We start from the raw sequence: 15,842 nt of genomic DNA on the forward strand, positions 1-15,842 counted from the left end.
TATGTTTGTTTCTTTAGTAGCTTAAATTCATGTTATGTGTAGCATTAGTGACCATTAACTGCATGAACTTGTTTACCTATTGATTTAGTGAACATCAAATTGTTAAAGCTAGGATTGACCAATCTTAGTTAGTAATTAAAGTAAATAAATTTAGCTATGCTAAAGAAGGTAGATTATGACTATAATTGCGTTTGCATGATAAATCTTACATAGCATATTCATAATCATAACTGGTTCTGTGTTTTATTGTGTGTGACCATACATAGTTTTACATGAATTAATTACTTATTGGTATAGTTAGACTTAAATTACTAATATAATAATAACCAACTTGATAATCCATAATTATTAGCTAGCCATAAGGACGAAGTGGTTCGAACTAAACAAGAGTGTTTTTACTTATTGATTGAATTTGAGTTAAGTACGTCTGATCTTGTAAAATCAGATAAAACCCTTTTTTAACTTGTTAGTAATTAGGTTAATTTGATAGCAAGTAGATTAATTAGTAACACCATTCCCTGTGATCGATACCTGACTTACCCAAACTATACTATAGTCTGACTAGGTACACTATCTATAGGTGCATAGTTAGTATAAGTTTGTTAGGTTATAAATATTAAAATTAGTGGGTACTTTTGTGCACATCATCTTCCATCATAGAAAACACAAGCCAAATACAAGGAGAATGAGACCACATTGAATATACTCACCCCCATTTAACATTGCTTTTCACAATCTGACTATCCAATTGCAAAACCACATAAGGATCACTTGTTCCCTGAAAGCAGAAACTAGGCAACACATGAAAACACTTAAAACATGGATTTTCTAATCCCTAAAAAGTGACCAAATGGTGCTATATATATATATATATATATATATATATATATATATATATATATATATATATATATATATATATATATATATATATATATGCAAATGTATAAACATTTCATCTAAAGGAAATATATGCAGAAGAGAGGTTACCCATGGATCCATGGCAGGAAAATCATAACCCTTCTTGAGCTTTATAAACACCTGCCCATCATAAATCTCACGAAGAAATAACCTGACAAAAGAAGTGAAGACCCCAATTAAATTAAAGCACCGGATGTAAAAATCGTTACTAATTAATTTTACTTTTTACCTTGTCTTTAACCAAACCACCCGATGAAAAATCCCAACATTTTCAAGAATTAGATTAAAAAATGTCCAAAACACCCTTGCAAAAGTAAGAATTTTATGAGTCCCTTATAAAGAATTAGATTAAAAACTGCAATATATAGTTTTCAAGAATCACCTGTACAAATCCTCCTCTAACCAAATCCTCCATAACTCTCCCTCCAACACCAGTTCCATGAAAACCAAGGGTAAATTTGCCACTTTCAGCCCTCTTCCGAAGCTCCTCTGTCTCATTTTGGGACCTTTCTAGATTCTCTCTGAGCTTTCGGATCTCATCATTTGATTTCATTTGAGCAGCAAAAGCCAACTCTCCAGCCTTCAACCTTACAATCTGTTATTCTACCAATTATTGTTCAAGTCTGGAAGTTGTTTCCTTCAGCCTTGACTCAATCTTTAAAGAAATAAAAACACCATTTACAATTTTAAATTAATATTAAACATAAATTAGCAATAAGAAAACCATTTCAATGATTCACTTAAGCTGTTCTTCATATGATTTATGCATTTGCTCTATGAGCTCAAATATTTCCTGTTTACTATACCCCTGCAAAGATTGAATTTCTTCTGTTTGTTCATGAAGCTTCCTAGTACTTTTCTATCAAGTGCAAATATATACATATATAGTTAACAAGTGGAGTTAGAATTATAGTAATGCAAAGATATCATTGTAAAAAAGAATAATGAGTTTCACCTTTAGTTCATTGGAAATCTCATCAGCATATGGCTTTCCGTTGTTCTTGGTCAACACCATGTTGAGTAGAGAGAGAAGTTTGTTTACTTGATCTAATTTCTTCTTTTGATCTTTTGTCTTATTATTGAAAAGGACACATCTATTGCCACACAGGCTAAAGGTTTCGTGAACAAAATAGTCGAATAATAATTAGTTAACCATTTCAATTAGAAAATTTTAGAAAGTAATAAAGTGTTAACAGGTGTGTGGTGGCTCAATGAAAGGTCATTTATTATTAGGAGAGGGTCGCTCGTGGTGTGACTGGTGGTAGGTGGTGGTATGTTGTTGTAAATTTTACCTTTGTGATAAAAAATCATCAAAATTATATGGTTTTACTGGAATAAATAGATTCACAGAGTTCATCCAGAAAAGTGGACAAAATATAGTGGCTTTTTGTAATTGGCCCAATAGATAATATCTTGAAAAGGAAAAGAACAAAGATATATATATATATATATATATATATATATATATATATATATATATATATATATATATATATATATGTTCTTTTCCTTTTCAAGATATTATCTATTGGGCCAATTACAAAAAGCCAATATATATATGGCATCACTCATCTTAATTCCAAGAACTGCACTAATAAGATATCAAATGATTTAATATGAAGAGTCAAGAGGCTCATAAAGTTAGGATGAGAATTGACCTGCGATCAACCGAGACAGACACCAATTTTGTTCCATCCAAAGAACATGTAATAAGGAATATTGAACCTTCATGCCCGTCCAATCTACATACCGGGACAGCTTTGTACTCAACGCTCTTTGATTTTGATCACCTACTTTATACAGATTAGACAACATTACCTTATGGTGGATGGAAGCAAGAAATAAACCATGGAAAGTTTATAGAAGTTAGGACTTAGGAAAGTTGTTTAGTGAATTAAAAGGGTAAAATGGTCATTTAGCATTTTATCCAGACTAGACAACATCACCCATTTAGTCATGTCCATGTTAAGTCAATTAAGTAAATGAATAAATAGCACCTTTGCTTTAAGAGTTTCATAAATGGTAATATAGTTTGATTAATTACAAAACTAACCTTCCTATCTTCTGTAGGCTCAATGAGTCTATTTAATTCTTCTATAAGAGCACCCATAGCATTTGTATCATATAGAGGCTTTCCAGGGGCATCTAAAGAAGAGATGCCTGTTTTTGGTAATTCCTCCATCGTGGTTCGCATCAATGACACCTGTACACAAATGAGGGTATTTTTGTCTCAAAGAAATTTATCAAAGGCTTTACATTTCTACTCCACTACCTAATGATCATACTTTATATCCTTGTTTCTTTTTGATTTAGTAAGAAAAGTCAAGAAAACAAGGCTTTCACATTAACTACCGACTATTTACAAAAATGCCACTGAGATAGATAGATAGATACTTGTTCATTGTGTTCATATATATTCCTCTATTGAAAATTCATAGGTATGGTGTTCTTAGCACCAAAGTTCACCATATCTAAAGCTCCTACACTCAAAACAAAAAGTAAGAATTTTATAAGCCCCTTAGTAGTTCCAATCTAGAATTTAAAATGTAATATAAAGTTTTTCAAGAATCACTTGTATAAATCCTTTTATAAGGTAATGAGTTAGTGCTTTATTCATGATTGCTAGGGCTTTGGATCTGGATTCTGGAATTTCAACAAACAACTTTTATAAGTGCTAAATGTAGGATTCGGTGTATCCACTACTTTATAGACAATTATGGAATGAAAAGTAGTATATAGTGGTCTTTTTTTATAATGTTGGATATTTAGGGCTAATTTCATTAATCATGACCAACACCAACTGATATGTTATGTCTTGACAGAAAACCATTTGCATCATCAAAAAATAGCCCTTGAAAGCAAGAAACTCAAAAAGAGACTAAATACTAGATAGTAGTAGTAGGAACATATATTCATGCACAATGGATTATCATGGTTTATTTCTTTCATGTGATCTCCAAGGAAGAAATCAACAAGCTCTGGGGTATGAGCAAGACACTGGAGAGAACTATTCATAAAACAAGTGTTTCCCAAGTTTTGTAAACTCGTTAACCCCAACGAACCCTTCTCACCGGTGGGAGGTACATGTTTTCCCTAAATCCTGAACTCCCATCGGATTTCTTCCCAGACTTCTTGCTCTTCTGTGCATCGGATTTCTTCCCTGTTCCAATCTGATAACATAGACGTACCTGCGAGAGTCGGTCCTCAAAAATTTCAGTCTCGGGTGATTTGGAGGTGGGACCACCGGTAGAGGAAGAATGATCGAGCGTTGCTTTCTTTGAAGGAGAAGGTTAGGGGCAGCGGTGCGTGGGATCTGAGTGGGGACAGAGGGAGTGGTGATGAGAAGAGAGGGTTGGAGGACGTCATTGCTGATAGAAGTACAACCTCTCCTTCGGGACCTGCATCGATCGAATAATCCTAATTATAGGTCATTTTCATTTTCGTTTTTTGTGAGGGTTAGCGAGTCGGTTTCCTTAAGGCCGGTACATCGTCGTCGTGCAGTCTTGAAGAGTCGGTGTGGTTTGGAGGTAGTGGAGGTGGGTGAGGGGTGGAGACGAAGGAGAGGAGATGTTAGAGAACAAATCGAAACGAATGTAGGAGAATAAAGAGGGGTTTAAAATTTTTGGGGATTTCATTTTCCCCCTAAGAAGAGAGACACGTATTTCTTTAAAAAAATATAAAACGATATTCACAAAGGATGCACATAAACAAGAAACACATAGCCCAAATCCAAAAGGATGCAATGTTGGAATCATTTGATATTTAACAGATGATGAATGCGAATGTTGTCTCTTGGGCAAGATCACAAAATCACCATTTACTGGAACATGTGAAAGAGGTGAAAGATTGAATTGTAACATCCCAGAATCGCAAGAGTAGAGTTGAAGGGCTAAAAGTGTAAGTTTTGGAGGGCAACTCGGCGAGTCAGGTCGCGACTTTGGTCGCGTGTCAAGTGGCCTACTCGGCGAGTCCAAAGATGGACTCGGCGAGTAGGTGCTGAATGGAGAAAACCCTAATTCTCGGGGTTGAGCCCTATATAAAGAGCATTATGTTTACTCCCCAGCCTCTTTATCACCCCCTTGAGTCCTAGAAACCCTAAAATCGTGGAGAAGCACCATTGTTGAGTGGATTGGAGCTTGGAGAAGTAATTGTTGAAGAAAGTTTGGGAGTTTGAAGGTGTGGAGTAAGGGGCTTTGCTTGGTTTCGAGTTCCTTGCAGATTGGGGCATCCTTTGAAGGTAAAATCTTGTTCTTGAGCTGTTATTGTCTAGATTCTTCACTTTTGGGGATGTTGAGATCACATCTTTTGGTGTTTTGGAGTCTAGAGGTTAGATCTGAGGTTGCTACCTCAGATCTGGAATGGAGAAGGGTTGGAATGCCTGAAAGTCCCTATGATTGAGTATGTAGTGAAGCTATCTTGTCCCAAACTTTAGCCCTAATGTGTATAATGCCTAGATCTTCATGGATTCACGTAAAGTTTGCCACTTTACGTGATGGATGGGTTGTATGAGGCTAGATCTATGTTTTGGATCAATTGCATGGCCTGGGATGTTTCTGTATGGATTCAGACCGGTGGTACTCGGCGAGTCACAAGGGTGGACTCGACGAGTTACTTGAAGATGAGCTGGAACTCGACGAGTTGGATGAACAACTCGGCGAGTAGGTTGAAGATAGCCTTAGACTCGGCGAGTCTTGTCGAAGAGTCCCAATAATTTCTGGTTGAGTCGAGAATCGGTAAGTCAAGGGATGACTCGGTGAGTTGGGTGCGAGTAGACTCAGAGTGGTTGGACTCGGCGAGTCAGGTCGCGGATTGAGGGAAGTTCTGAACTTGGGGACTTAGCGAGTCATGGGGTTGACTCGGCGAGTAGAGTCAGTCAGGGGTTGACTTTAACCTTGTCCAAGGGTTGACCAGTTGTCTTCCAAGGGTATTTTGGTAAATAAGGGTATATATTGAATTGAGTGTTTTGGTGTTCAGTGGAGGAGTTCGTGTCGAAGTTCGGAGCAGCGGGATCTTATCCTTACAGCCGGCAGTTTCGAGGTGAGTTATCCTCACTATATCAACAGGGTCTAAGGCACCAAGGCCGACCCTTTATTGGATTGAGATTCGGATATGGTTATTATGTTATTGTTTGATATGTCTGCATCCTGGTAGCTAGGATGGTATATGTTGGAGACCTAGTTAAGGTCCGTTTCCCAATATGTAGAGTGATGTTATGCTAGTGACCGGTTAGGTCGGTAACCTGGTTAGGGTGATGATATGCTATGTGATCTGCTTGCTCGGTTGTTGACTATGACTGTTATATGATTGTATGTTATGTGCACATGGTTGTTTGGACTGGAGATGGGTTGAGGCAGGTCCTGCTGTGTGCTGTAGGCCAAGATACCCAGGGCGGACCGGTTATTCCGTAGGCCCAGCGAGCGGTCCGGATAGGCTGTAGGCCCCACAAGGGCGGACCAGACGTGCCGAGGCTCGGAGAGTGGACCAGACCGACTGAAGGCCCGATGCGGGTGGACCAGTCACGTTGTAGACTAAGAGAGTGGAGCAGGTGGGTTGAAGGCCCGGTGCGGGCGGACCAACCACACTGTAGACTCGAAGGACATGATTAGATTCGGAGGATAGATTCGATGGACTGAAGGCCGGATACGGCGGATCAGTCACACAGTAATCCCGATATGCATGGCTGTTCTATGTTCTGTTATGTTATGTATGTTTTATATGTTATGGGCCGGAAGACAATATGTTTGGGACCGGAAGGTCTTAGCCTGGAAGGGCGTATATGTGGTTGGTATTTTGGGGGTATCTCACTAAGCTTTCGGGCTTACAGTTGTTTAATGTTTTTCAGGTTCTTCAGGAGACTGTGGCAAAGCGAAGGCGTGATCGTACCGCTCGTCATGATTTTGTAGCAATGTGATTCTGGGAATACTCTAAATGATTTGTATTGAAAACCTTTTTGTAAACAATTTAATGAAATCGGGTTGTTTTCGAAAAATTTAAATTGGTTGCATTTTTCGGTCGTTACATTGGACCTAATCCATACGAATGTGTATGACCTATTTAGATCCTCCACAAGAGATGCTAATCGACACTACGTGATGTTTACAGATGATTATAGCATATATATGATGATATCTACTTAATCAAACATAAATCAGAAACATTTAAAAAAGTTCAGAGAGTTTAAGCACGAGGTCGAGAATCAATTAGGCAGGAAGATAAAGATGCTCAAATCTGACAGAGGTGGTTAATATTTTAGTATTGAGTTCCACGACTATCTTAAGGAACGTGAAATTATTTCACAATTGAATCCTCCTAGAACACTACAACTTAATGGTGTGGTTGAGAGGCGTAATCAACATTACTGGATATGATTCGTTCCATGATAAGTCGAGCTTCTCTTTCTATTCATTTATGGGGGTATGCCTTAGAGATAACCGCCCATTTCGTGAATCTTGTTCTAACAAAGAATATTGCCAAAACACCTCATGAGATGCGGACAAGGTAAGATCCCTCGCTCGCATATATCAATGTATGAGGTTGTGAAGCACTCGTAAGATGAGAGACGCATGCCAAACTTGAACCCAAAGCCGAGAAGTGTTATTTCATCGACTACCCACATTAGTTATTTGGATACTTGTTTTACAAACCTAGTGATATCGTGTGGTTTTAAGAAACCTTGTGCTATTGCTCGAATCCGTAGTCTATCTTATTTTCATTAATGACAGTTGACACCTCAGAAGGTTACCTGCTGAAAAGGTAAAAATGACAAAAATACGAAATTTTTCTGGTTTTTAGTATTTTTTATTTATTTATAAAAAAGTAATAATTTGGGACTAAATTATAAATTGTGTCAAATTTTTGAGATTTTTTTTGAAGATTTTACGGTTTTTTATAAATATAGTTTTGTATTTTTATTTTTAAATTTTATGAAAATGGAATTATCTTTTCTTGAAGTTACATTGAGGAAAAATAATTTTATAAATATACAAACAATTTTTAACGAAACATGCGATTGTTATAGAATTATTCAAATGACTAAAAATACAATTTTATTAAAAAATAACATATGCTCATCACTATAACTTCATCTTGACATATAAAACATCCGGTCCCGATCCAAATGGAAGGGGCAATTTGGACGATGGTGCCGGTCTCGTTAGGGTTTGTGACCTCAAAATTATATATATATATATATATATATATATATATATATATATATATATATATATATATATATATATATATATATATATATATATATATATATATATATATATATATATATATATAACCTGTGTAAATTATTTTCTTTCACCATGCTTCTATGGCTAAGCTGTATAGAAGCCTTGGTAAAAAATCTTTTCAATCTCAGTGAATTGGCCTGAGTTCGAGGCCCGTTATATCGATTATTTAAAATGCATAACAAGAAGTTATAATCTTCAATTTTTTTTTTTGGTTACTTTACTCAGCGCCCTTTTCTTTACTACCTTTTCTTTATCTTATAACCAAACGAGGTTTGTATACTCATTGAATTACTATAGGAAATACTCTTCAAATTATTGTTCACTTTGATTTTTTAAATATTTTTTATTCAACTTTAACCTTAAATAATTTATTTTTTGTTACATATAATTTTTTACGCAAGATATATAAGAATAGATTGTTTTAAATATATTTTCATTGTTGTAAGTTTGATCTAAAGATATATAACACAAATAAAATTATTTATGGTCAAATTGACATGGACAAACTTCAGAATTCAAATGTAAACAGTAATTTTGGGCCGAACAGAATAACATTTTATTATAAATATTTTTTCGTGTATTTTTAATTACATTTGAATTCCACATTTAATTTTATTGCACTGGAATCCAATTTACAGAAATAACCTCATTATTCTTTTGATTATTCGCAAATCATGCATGTTATAGAAATAGTCCCTATATATTTTATCCGTTTCTTTCAACAATTAATCCACCATTTATTTTATTTTAAATTTTGGTGCTTTTGTGGCCCATTATCACGCATAATTCTCATGTTTATCTTAGATCGTCGTTGAATGTATGATAGCTATCGTTTTTAGGTTTGTTAACAAAAATATACCAATCTACGTTCAAGTTTATTATTATTAGTATAGTTTTCACCAAAATATAGAATTTTTTTGTTTATTTACAAACACCAAAACGACGGTTCACCAAAAGGGTCCGGTTGTTCGATTGTTCGGTTTTACTTAAAATGATTTATTTTTCTATTTTTTGTAAATTATTATCAACATATTGTTTTCAAGGTTGAAGACGAAGATTTTTAAAGTTAATCCCTATTTTTTTTTAGTATTTAAACTTCTATTGATCTTAGAATTAGAATGAAAAAAAATCACATCTCTATACCTTTTCTTTCTTTTCAATTGATTTCCTTTTTTTGTTCACAATTTAATCACGCTGCATGTGAATTACATCCAAAATTGAATTTTGCTCTCGAAGAATAATATGTTATTATATATGCAAATACCATAGTGTATAATATATTTAGTGTGATCATTATATTTTCTTTATTTCTTTAGTTAGTTTATACTATGATAAAATTTAATTTACTTTGATAATGCTATAAAAAATTAAAAATTATATGCATTTGTGTTATAAGGACATTTTGGTAATTATCAACCAAACAACCAGTGGCGGAGCCAGGGTAAAAACATAGGGGTATCCCAATTTTTTTTTAAAATATCTAAAACGGAACCCAAACATTATAACTAGGGGCTGAAATTAAAAGTTCAAAACAAAACATATATATTAAATAAATTGGTTCAAAATTATGACTTCAAAACCTAGATACAAAATTAAACTAATAATAAATATTTTATGACATTTCAAAATATGACACGTCATTTAGTGTGAAGCTCACATGCACAGTATATAATTCCATTATATACTAATATACAAGTATATTTATTTTAGTGTTTAATTGCTTACATATGTCTATTGCACAGTACATTACTACAAGTCTAAAAATAAATAAATAATATCAATAGGAGGTTGTGAAGTGCAATCTAGTCTTTAGGGTTATGGTTTACAAACAAAAAAGTAAAACCGTAAAATACGAATATTTTTTTTCTTCTGATTTAGTTAAAATGTATCAATTAGATTATCATAACTTTTATAATCGTCAATATAAATTGTATTTCTGTTTTTTATTTTAATATCATTGGTAATCTATTAGAAAAAAATAGTTTTCTTTTCATTTTCTTTCTTCATAGAAATGAAGTTACTTTTAAATATATACAAATGTTATCATTGATAAAGTAACTTGTCAGCATCTATATGACTATATCTAATCTTACACTCTATCAAACATAAAAGAAAGAGATAGACAGTAAAAAGAAAGAGAAACATAGTAAAGAGAGAGAAACGAAACAAGAAAAACAATACCAGACTATTATTAATTTTTTGTGGAGACCGAAGGGTGAAGAGGATATCAGATTATCGGTAAGGGCTGGCGAACACGAAGAAAACAGAGTCACGCGGAAAAACCACGGTCCGACCACGGAGTGATACGGCGATTGGTGACAGTGACCGGTGGGGAAGACACAGTTGGACGACAGGCGGCAACGTTACTTCGATGAGACACAGTAAACCATAGGTTTTTCTCTAATAACCGTCTTGGGATTAATAAGCTTAATTGAAGCCTTAATTGAAGCTTTCATCCATCTTTGGGTTAAGAAATTTGCATCTCTAATTAGATTTTTGGTTTACTTTTTAGAATTTAAGAGATAGTTTCTTAACTTAATTAGTTTCCAAATGTCATGCGGTTTTGATTTTGTCAATGATTCTTTCGATTTTATCCATGATTTTCAGATTATTTTATCGCTTAACATGTAAAGCAAAATTTTCCAAAAAAAAATTACATTACTGGATAAAAATTGAGGGGTATCCCGGGATACCCCGGGCTCTACATTAGATCCGCCACTCCAAACAACACAGATTAATGATTCATTCCATTACAACAAGGTAAACAAAACGAAGGAATGACAATGATACATTCCATTATTTTTTGCAAATCCATTACTTGGTCAATTTCATGATTATTTCATCTCGTTCAACCATACAGACCATAAAGTACACTTATAACATTTCTGAACACTAATAAATAAATAAACATGTTTTTTCATTCATTTTGACATATTATTAATTTCTAAAAGTTACATCATATTATACAAATTTTATTAAACTTGAAAATAAGATGGTAATAATTGATTTTAAGTTTAACATTGCGTACATATTACACAAAGAAAGTGGGCCCTCAAAATAATCAGGCCCACAAAAGAAGGCCCAAGGTGGAAATTACGCGTCTAAGCCTCTAAAAGGTCGGTGGATCTGCCCATATAAATAGCGCCTCACCCTTTAGAACAATCCCATTACGCAAACTTTCAATCTCCAGATCCCCTCTGGAAGCTCTCGCCGTCGAAACCCTAACCCTAGTTTCAAAATACAATTGGGGCGCGAGAGATCTCTCCACTCGGGTTCTTTAGATCGTTACTACGTCTAATAAACCCATCGATTTGATCTCTATTCTTGGTTTTAGGAGGATTTTTGTGTCTTATATCCTTTCGATTCGATCTTTGAGGAATCAATCGAGGATGTCTCGGTGCTTTCCGTACCCTCCTCCTGGTTATAGTAGGAACGGAGCTACATATGAGGCCTTGATCGAATCGATTAAGGTTTGTTCAGAATGAACTTTTGAGATCTGTTGTATTTCTATGATATACATGCGAAAAAAAAGGGTCGTGTCTCTTTATGTACATCTGAACTGAGTCGATGTGTATGTTGTACATGTTATTACTCTATGAGGAACCAGAAGAGTATGTGTTTTAGGATGTGAATATGTGTTTATCAAAAGTTGATTGAATCATTTCGTCGGTTGAGGAAGATGATAATAGGTTATCTAATAGAATAGTATCATGGTTTAATTGATGGATTATTGTCGGTTAGTTTTAGTGATTTCTTAGAGGAGTTAAGGTTCTGCCTACGGTGAAAACGGGGTACTTATTGATTTTGTAAGTGAATTTGGTAATTGAACTAGGTTTTGACCCAAGTATTGTACACAGTCTAGTATCCCTTTGTCGGCGTTGACATGATGTTGCCTTACAATAGGAGTGAGAGTTCGCCCTTTAAGGTTATGATTAAGAAAGATTGGATACCAGATGTTAGAACTGAGTAATGTAAGCAACCCTTGAATTCTTTCTGGGAAATGAAATTGCAAGTCTTAAGGATACTGGGGATGTTTATATTCCCCAATTGTGAGTGAGTAGCATTGATTACATTGTTAATTACTAGTGGTCTTTAGGCTATATTTGTTATAATACAGCTTTAAGGGTTTGTTTTAGGACACTTTGAAAAACAAAATCTGTATTCCAGTGGTATGTAGCACTACCCGTGTTAATAGCTTGTAGAACATTTACCAAAGAAGCATTTAACTAAATGGTTTCAAGCATGCTGTTAATTTTACTAAGAAAACATAATAATTGCATGTTCTCTTTTGTCTGTAAAACTCCATCTGGTTTGCTGAGCATTTCATTTCTTACCAATTGTCTTATTTACTACACACTGTAGTGGGGTTAGCTTTCTATGTTAAAGTCACTTTGACTTCTGAGAAGCTTTAAAAGATAATTTATATTCAGATTGATTTTGTTTGTGAAATTGAAATGTCAACAAATGAAAAGTATTTCTTCTTTCTAGTTTCTAGGCGAATTGTGGGTATGTCTTGTAAAGATTTTGGTCTTGTATGTAGAAAAGCATCGTCACAAGTTTTGTTTGTACAACATATTATGTTGCTATCGAGGTCTCTTTTTGTTCCAATGTTGTCCCTTGTTAGCAATGGTTCTAAACTTGTTGCTCTGGTGCTTTAATTAAAGCTCCAGAAGGAAACCGATAAGGCCAAATCAGAAAGGAAGAAGGAGAAGAGGGCAAAGAAAGAGAAGAAAGAAAAAAAAGAAAAAAGAAAAGACTCAGAGAAGTCAAAGCTACAAAAGAACCCAAATGAAAGTCAACAAGATTCCTATTCTAAACAGTTCCCACCATTAAACATCAAGAGAAAAGAGGATACAATTGAGCAGTTGGAAAAGAGTGATTTAACTGAAGAACATAGTCAACCCGTTGACTCTCACAAGCCAAGTTACTCATCAGACAGCACTCAGAACAGTAACAAAAGGAAAAGAGATGATCCTGTTGTTCCCGATGACTCTAATCATGGTTAGTTTGATTCTCTTTGACGAAAATACCCTTTTGTGTTCTCTTTTGACTAATCTTGAAAGGCGTCTTTCAATAGTGAAACCAATCAAGATTCGATTATTCAAGAAGCAGAAAGGACCTGATTCCATCAAAGAAACTTCATGTTCTATTTCTGGGAGATTTGATCAACAATCTAATTCCAATTCCGTTAATGGGCAAAGAACATCAATTCCAATTCCAGTTCCAGTTTCAAGTAACCGAAAGTCTGGAATCCCTGCTACATCAACAAGCTATGATAGAAAACAATCCGCACCCCTTTCATTACATTCAAGAAAGGGTGACGTGGCAGTGCTTCATTCATCTAGACAACAGCAACCAATTCCAATTCCAGGTTACAGAAAACCATCGGAAAATGTGATTCCAACTCCATCTCCATCTCCAATTCCACCTTCTGCTCCATCTGTTTCAAGAAAGCTTGATGCATCAATGGTGTCTAGTTCAGGAAGAATGTCAACTGATGAAATCAAATTGCAGAAGAAAAAAGATCCAATCAGTGAGATTCCATTGAATGTGGGCCCTACTACAAGATTTGAGAAGAAGTTGCAGAAGAAGCATTTGAAGTATGAAAAGTTGATAGGGAGTTGGGTCCCACCTGTTCTTGAAGCTCAGGTGGTTGCTGATGATGGTGGTGATGATTGGTTGTTGGGGAGGAGGGAGACAAGAGTTGCCAGGTCAACGATGAAGGATGATGTGGAGACATGTCGGGAGATGACGTGGCAGCCATGTGCGAGGTTCTTAGTGGAGGCAGATTTATATGCATTGCCGTATACTGTTCCTTTCTAATATAGTTAATTAGTTATAGTGAAGTTGTGTATAGTTTTTGGTAGTGGCAAAAAAAAAAAAAAGAAATTTTTTGTAATTTGTTAAAGTGGAAGAAACCTCTTTTATAAAAGAAAAGAAGTTAAAAAGGTAATCTTTATGTAATTTATTGTTTGGTAGGTATGCTTTGTGGTGAAATATTTGTTTGTAGTTTTTGACTTCATTTTTATAATTGATGGATATGATTTTTAGATTAAATGTGTTGAATATAGTTGGATGCATTATCTTGTGTGTATAAATTGTAAAACAAAGTTTGTGCTCTTGATTTATATGTTGTATTTATGAGCAAGTGGTATAATTTCTAAGTTCCCTCTTGAAATTAAGATTCACACTTTCTGAATATTTGTATAAAAGTTGTAAATTGTTTGCAAAGAACAATTGGATGCACTTATTTTTATTGTTTTTGAGTTATGGAATATAAAAACATGAAATCAGTTAAATAGGTGTTTCTTTGAAGGGAAATTCTAGCATATATAAAAGAGAGTTTTTTAGAAAAAATGAACATTTTTTTTGTTCTTGAAAAATGACTACAATCTCTAAAATATTTCATTCCAGACTAATCTTCACAATTCAAACTTTTTTTTTTTCTAAATAAAATGCTCCGTTCTTGGTTTGATTTTTAAATTTCGGAATTACTGTTTTTTAATAAAATGTGTGATTTTATACACTAATATCATATATGTTTATATTTACTATATTTGTTTGGAAAATTTAGGATAAAATCCCAATATTGTAGGTTAATTTATGGTTTAATCCTAACATTGATTTTTAAACAAAAACCACTTGATTATCTAATTTTATATAACAATATGTCATTTTATGTTGAAAAAAATAAAGACTGTTTCGTTAATTATTTAGACGTTTCAATTAAAAAAAATAAAAACTGAGATTAAACCATAAATTGATCTAAAATATTTGGGCATTTCCATATTTGTTTTATCTTTTTGGTAAATTTAAGTTAAAAAAGAATTTTTTTTCTTGAAATTCGGGGATTGTTTTTCGGTTTAAATAATCGCAACAAAAAGATAAATTCTGAAAAATATTAGAAATCAATTTTGTGAATTTCGAGCGAATTGTATTTAAATAATCGCAACAAGCCGAACTTAACCAAACCCTTACCCCTTAGTGGGCTTCAAATAAGACCAAATGGAAGCCAACTTGTTCACATCTACGCTCTACTTAAGGTTGGTGTGAAGGTTATGCACTTATGCTATATGCTATGTATTTTCGCATGAGAAAAACATATTTTATAGCATGAAATATATTTTATCGTATAAGACCGTTTTATGAAAAATTATTTTGTTGGCTGCAAATTTTTTACTTTTAGCTTGGAACTGGTTGGTTGACTGGATAATGCTAAAATACATATTTTCAATATAAGTTGGGCATTTTGTAAATATTTTTCATATTGGTAAAATTGTAAAAGATAGTGACAGTATATTTTAGATAACATTTCATACACGACACTAAACATGATTGTATTTGCCATAATAAGATTGAACTGGGCATTGTATTTGACAAAATAAAAAATGTTTGCCTCTACATGCGACGACTTAATACTAAAAGCTTTTTTAATTTTCAAATAACATAAATAGATACATAAAAATGGGCCCCGGAAATTTGGAGGCACTGAACTATCGTCTATGCTGTCGTACCATCTGATACGGCCCTGGCTATGGTTATATTGCATGACTATGTTTTATGGTTAGTAGAAACCAATATTCTAAATAACGTAATACGTGAATTATTACAGAGTCGGCCCTAAGGGTGTCTGTGTGCAAGATGTGCAACTTTACAGTGCTTCCGAAAAAAATAGGGTCC

The 15,842-nt window shown here is 34.1% G+C and overlaps 1 protein-coding gene across 1 annotated transcript; it reads left to right on the plus strand.

The window, feature by feature from the left end:
- Positions 1-11,336: 11,336 nt before the first annotated feature.
- Positions 11,337-14,219, plus strand: LOC145009021 (uncharacterized). The gene is made up of 3 exons (XM_078967674.1): positions 11,337-11,632; positions 12,827-13,163; positions 13,240-14,219. The coding sequence occupies exons 1-3, from the start codon at positions 11,552-11,554 to the stop codon at positions 13,983-13,985; spliced, it is 1,164 nt and encodes a 387-aa protein (XP_078823800.1). The 5' UTR covers positions 11,337-11,551; the 3' UTR covers positions 13,986-14,219.
- Positions 14,220-15,842: the final 1,623 nt, after the last annotated feature.

This window comes from Lactuca saligna, chromosome 8 (assembly GCF_052625555.1).
Source record: "Lactuca saligna cultivar CGN05327 chromosome 8, ASM5262555v1, whole genome shotgun sequence".
NCBI lineage: Eukaryota > Viridiplantae > Streptophyta > Magnoliopsida > Asterales > Asteraceae > Lactuca > Lactuca saligna.

What these genes read in the sequence shown, in the direction of transcription:
- LOC145009021 (XM_078967674.1), top strand. Translation starts at nt 11,552, where the DNA reads ATGTCTCGGTGCTTTCCGTACCCTCCTCCTGGTTATAGTAGGAACGGA. An exon ending in CCTTGATCGAATCGATTAAG is followed by an intron (nt 11,633 to 12,826) that starts GTTTGTTCAGAA and finishes CTTTAATTAAAG; the next exon opens with CTCCAGAAGGAAACCGATAA. An exon ending in TCCCGATGACTCTAATCATG is followed by an intron (nt 13,164 to 13,239) that starts GTTAGTTTGATT and finishes GTCTTTCAATAG; the next exon opens with TGAAACCAATCAAGATTCGA.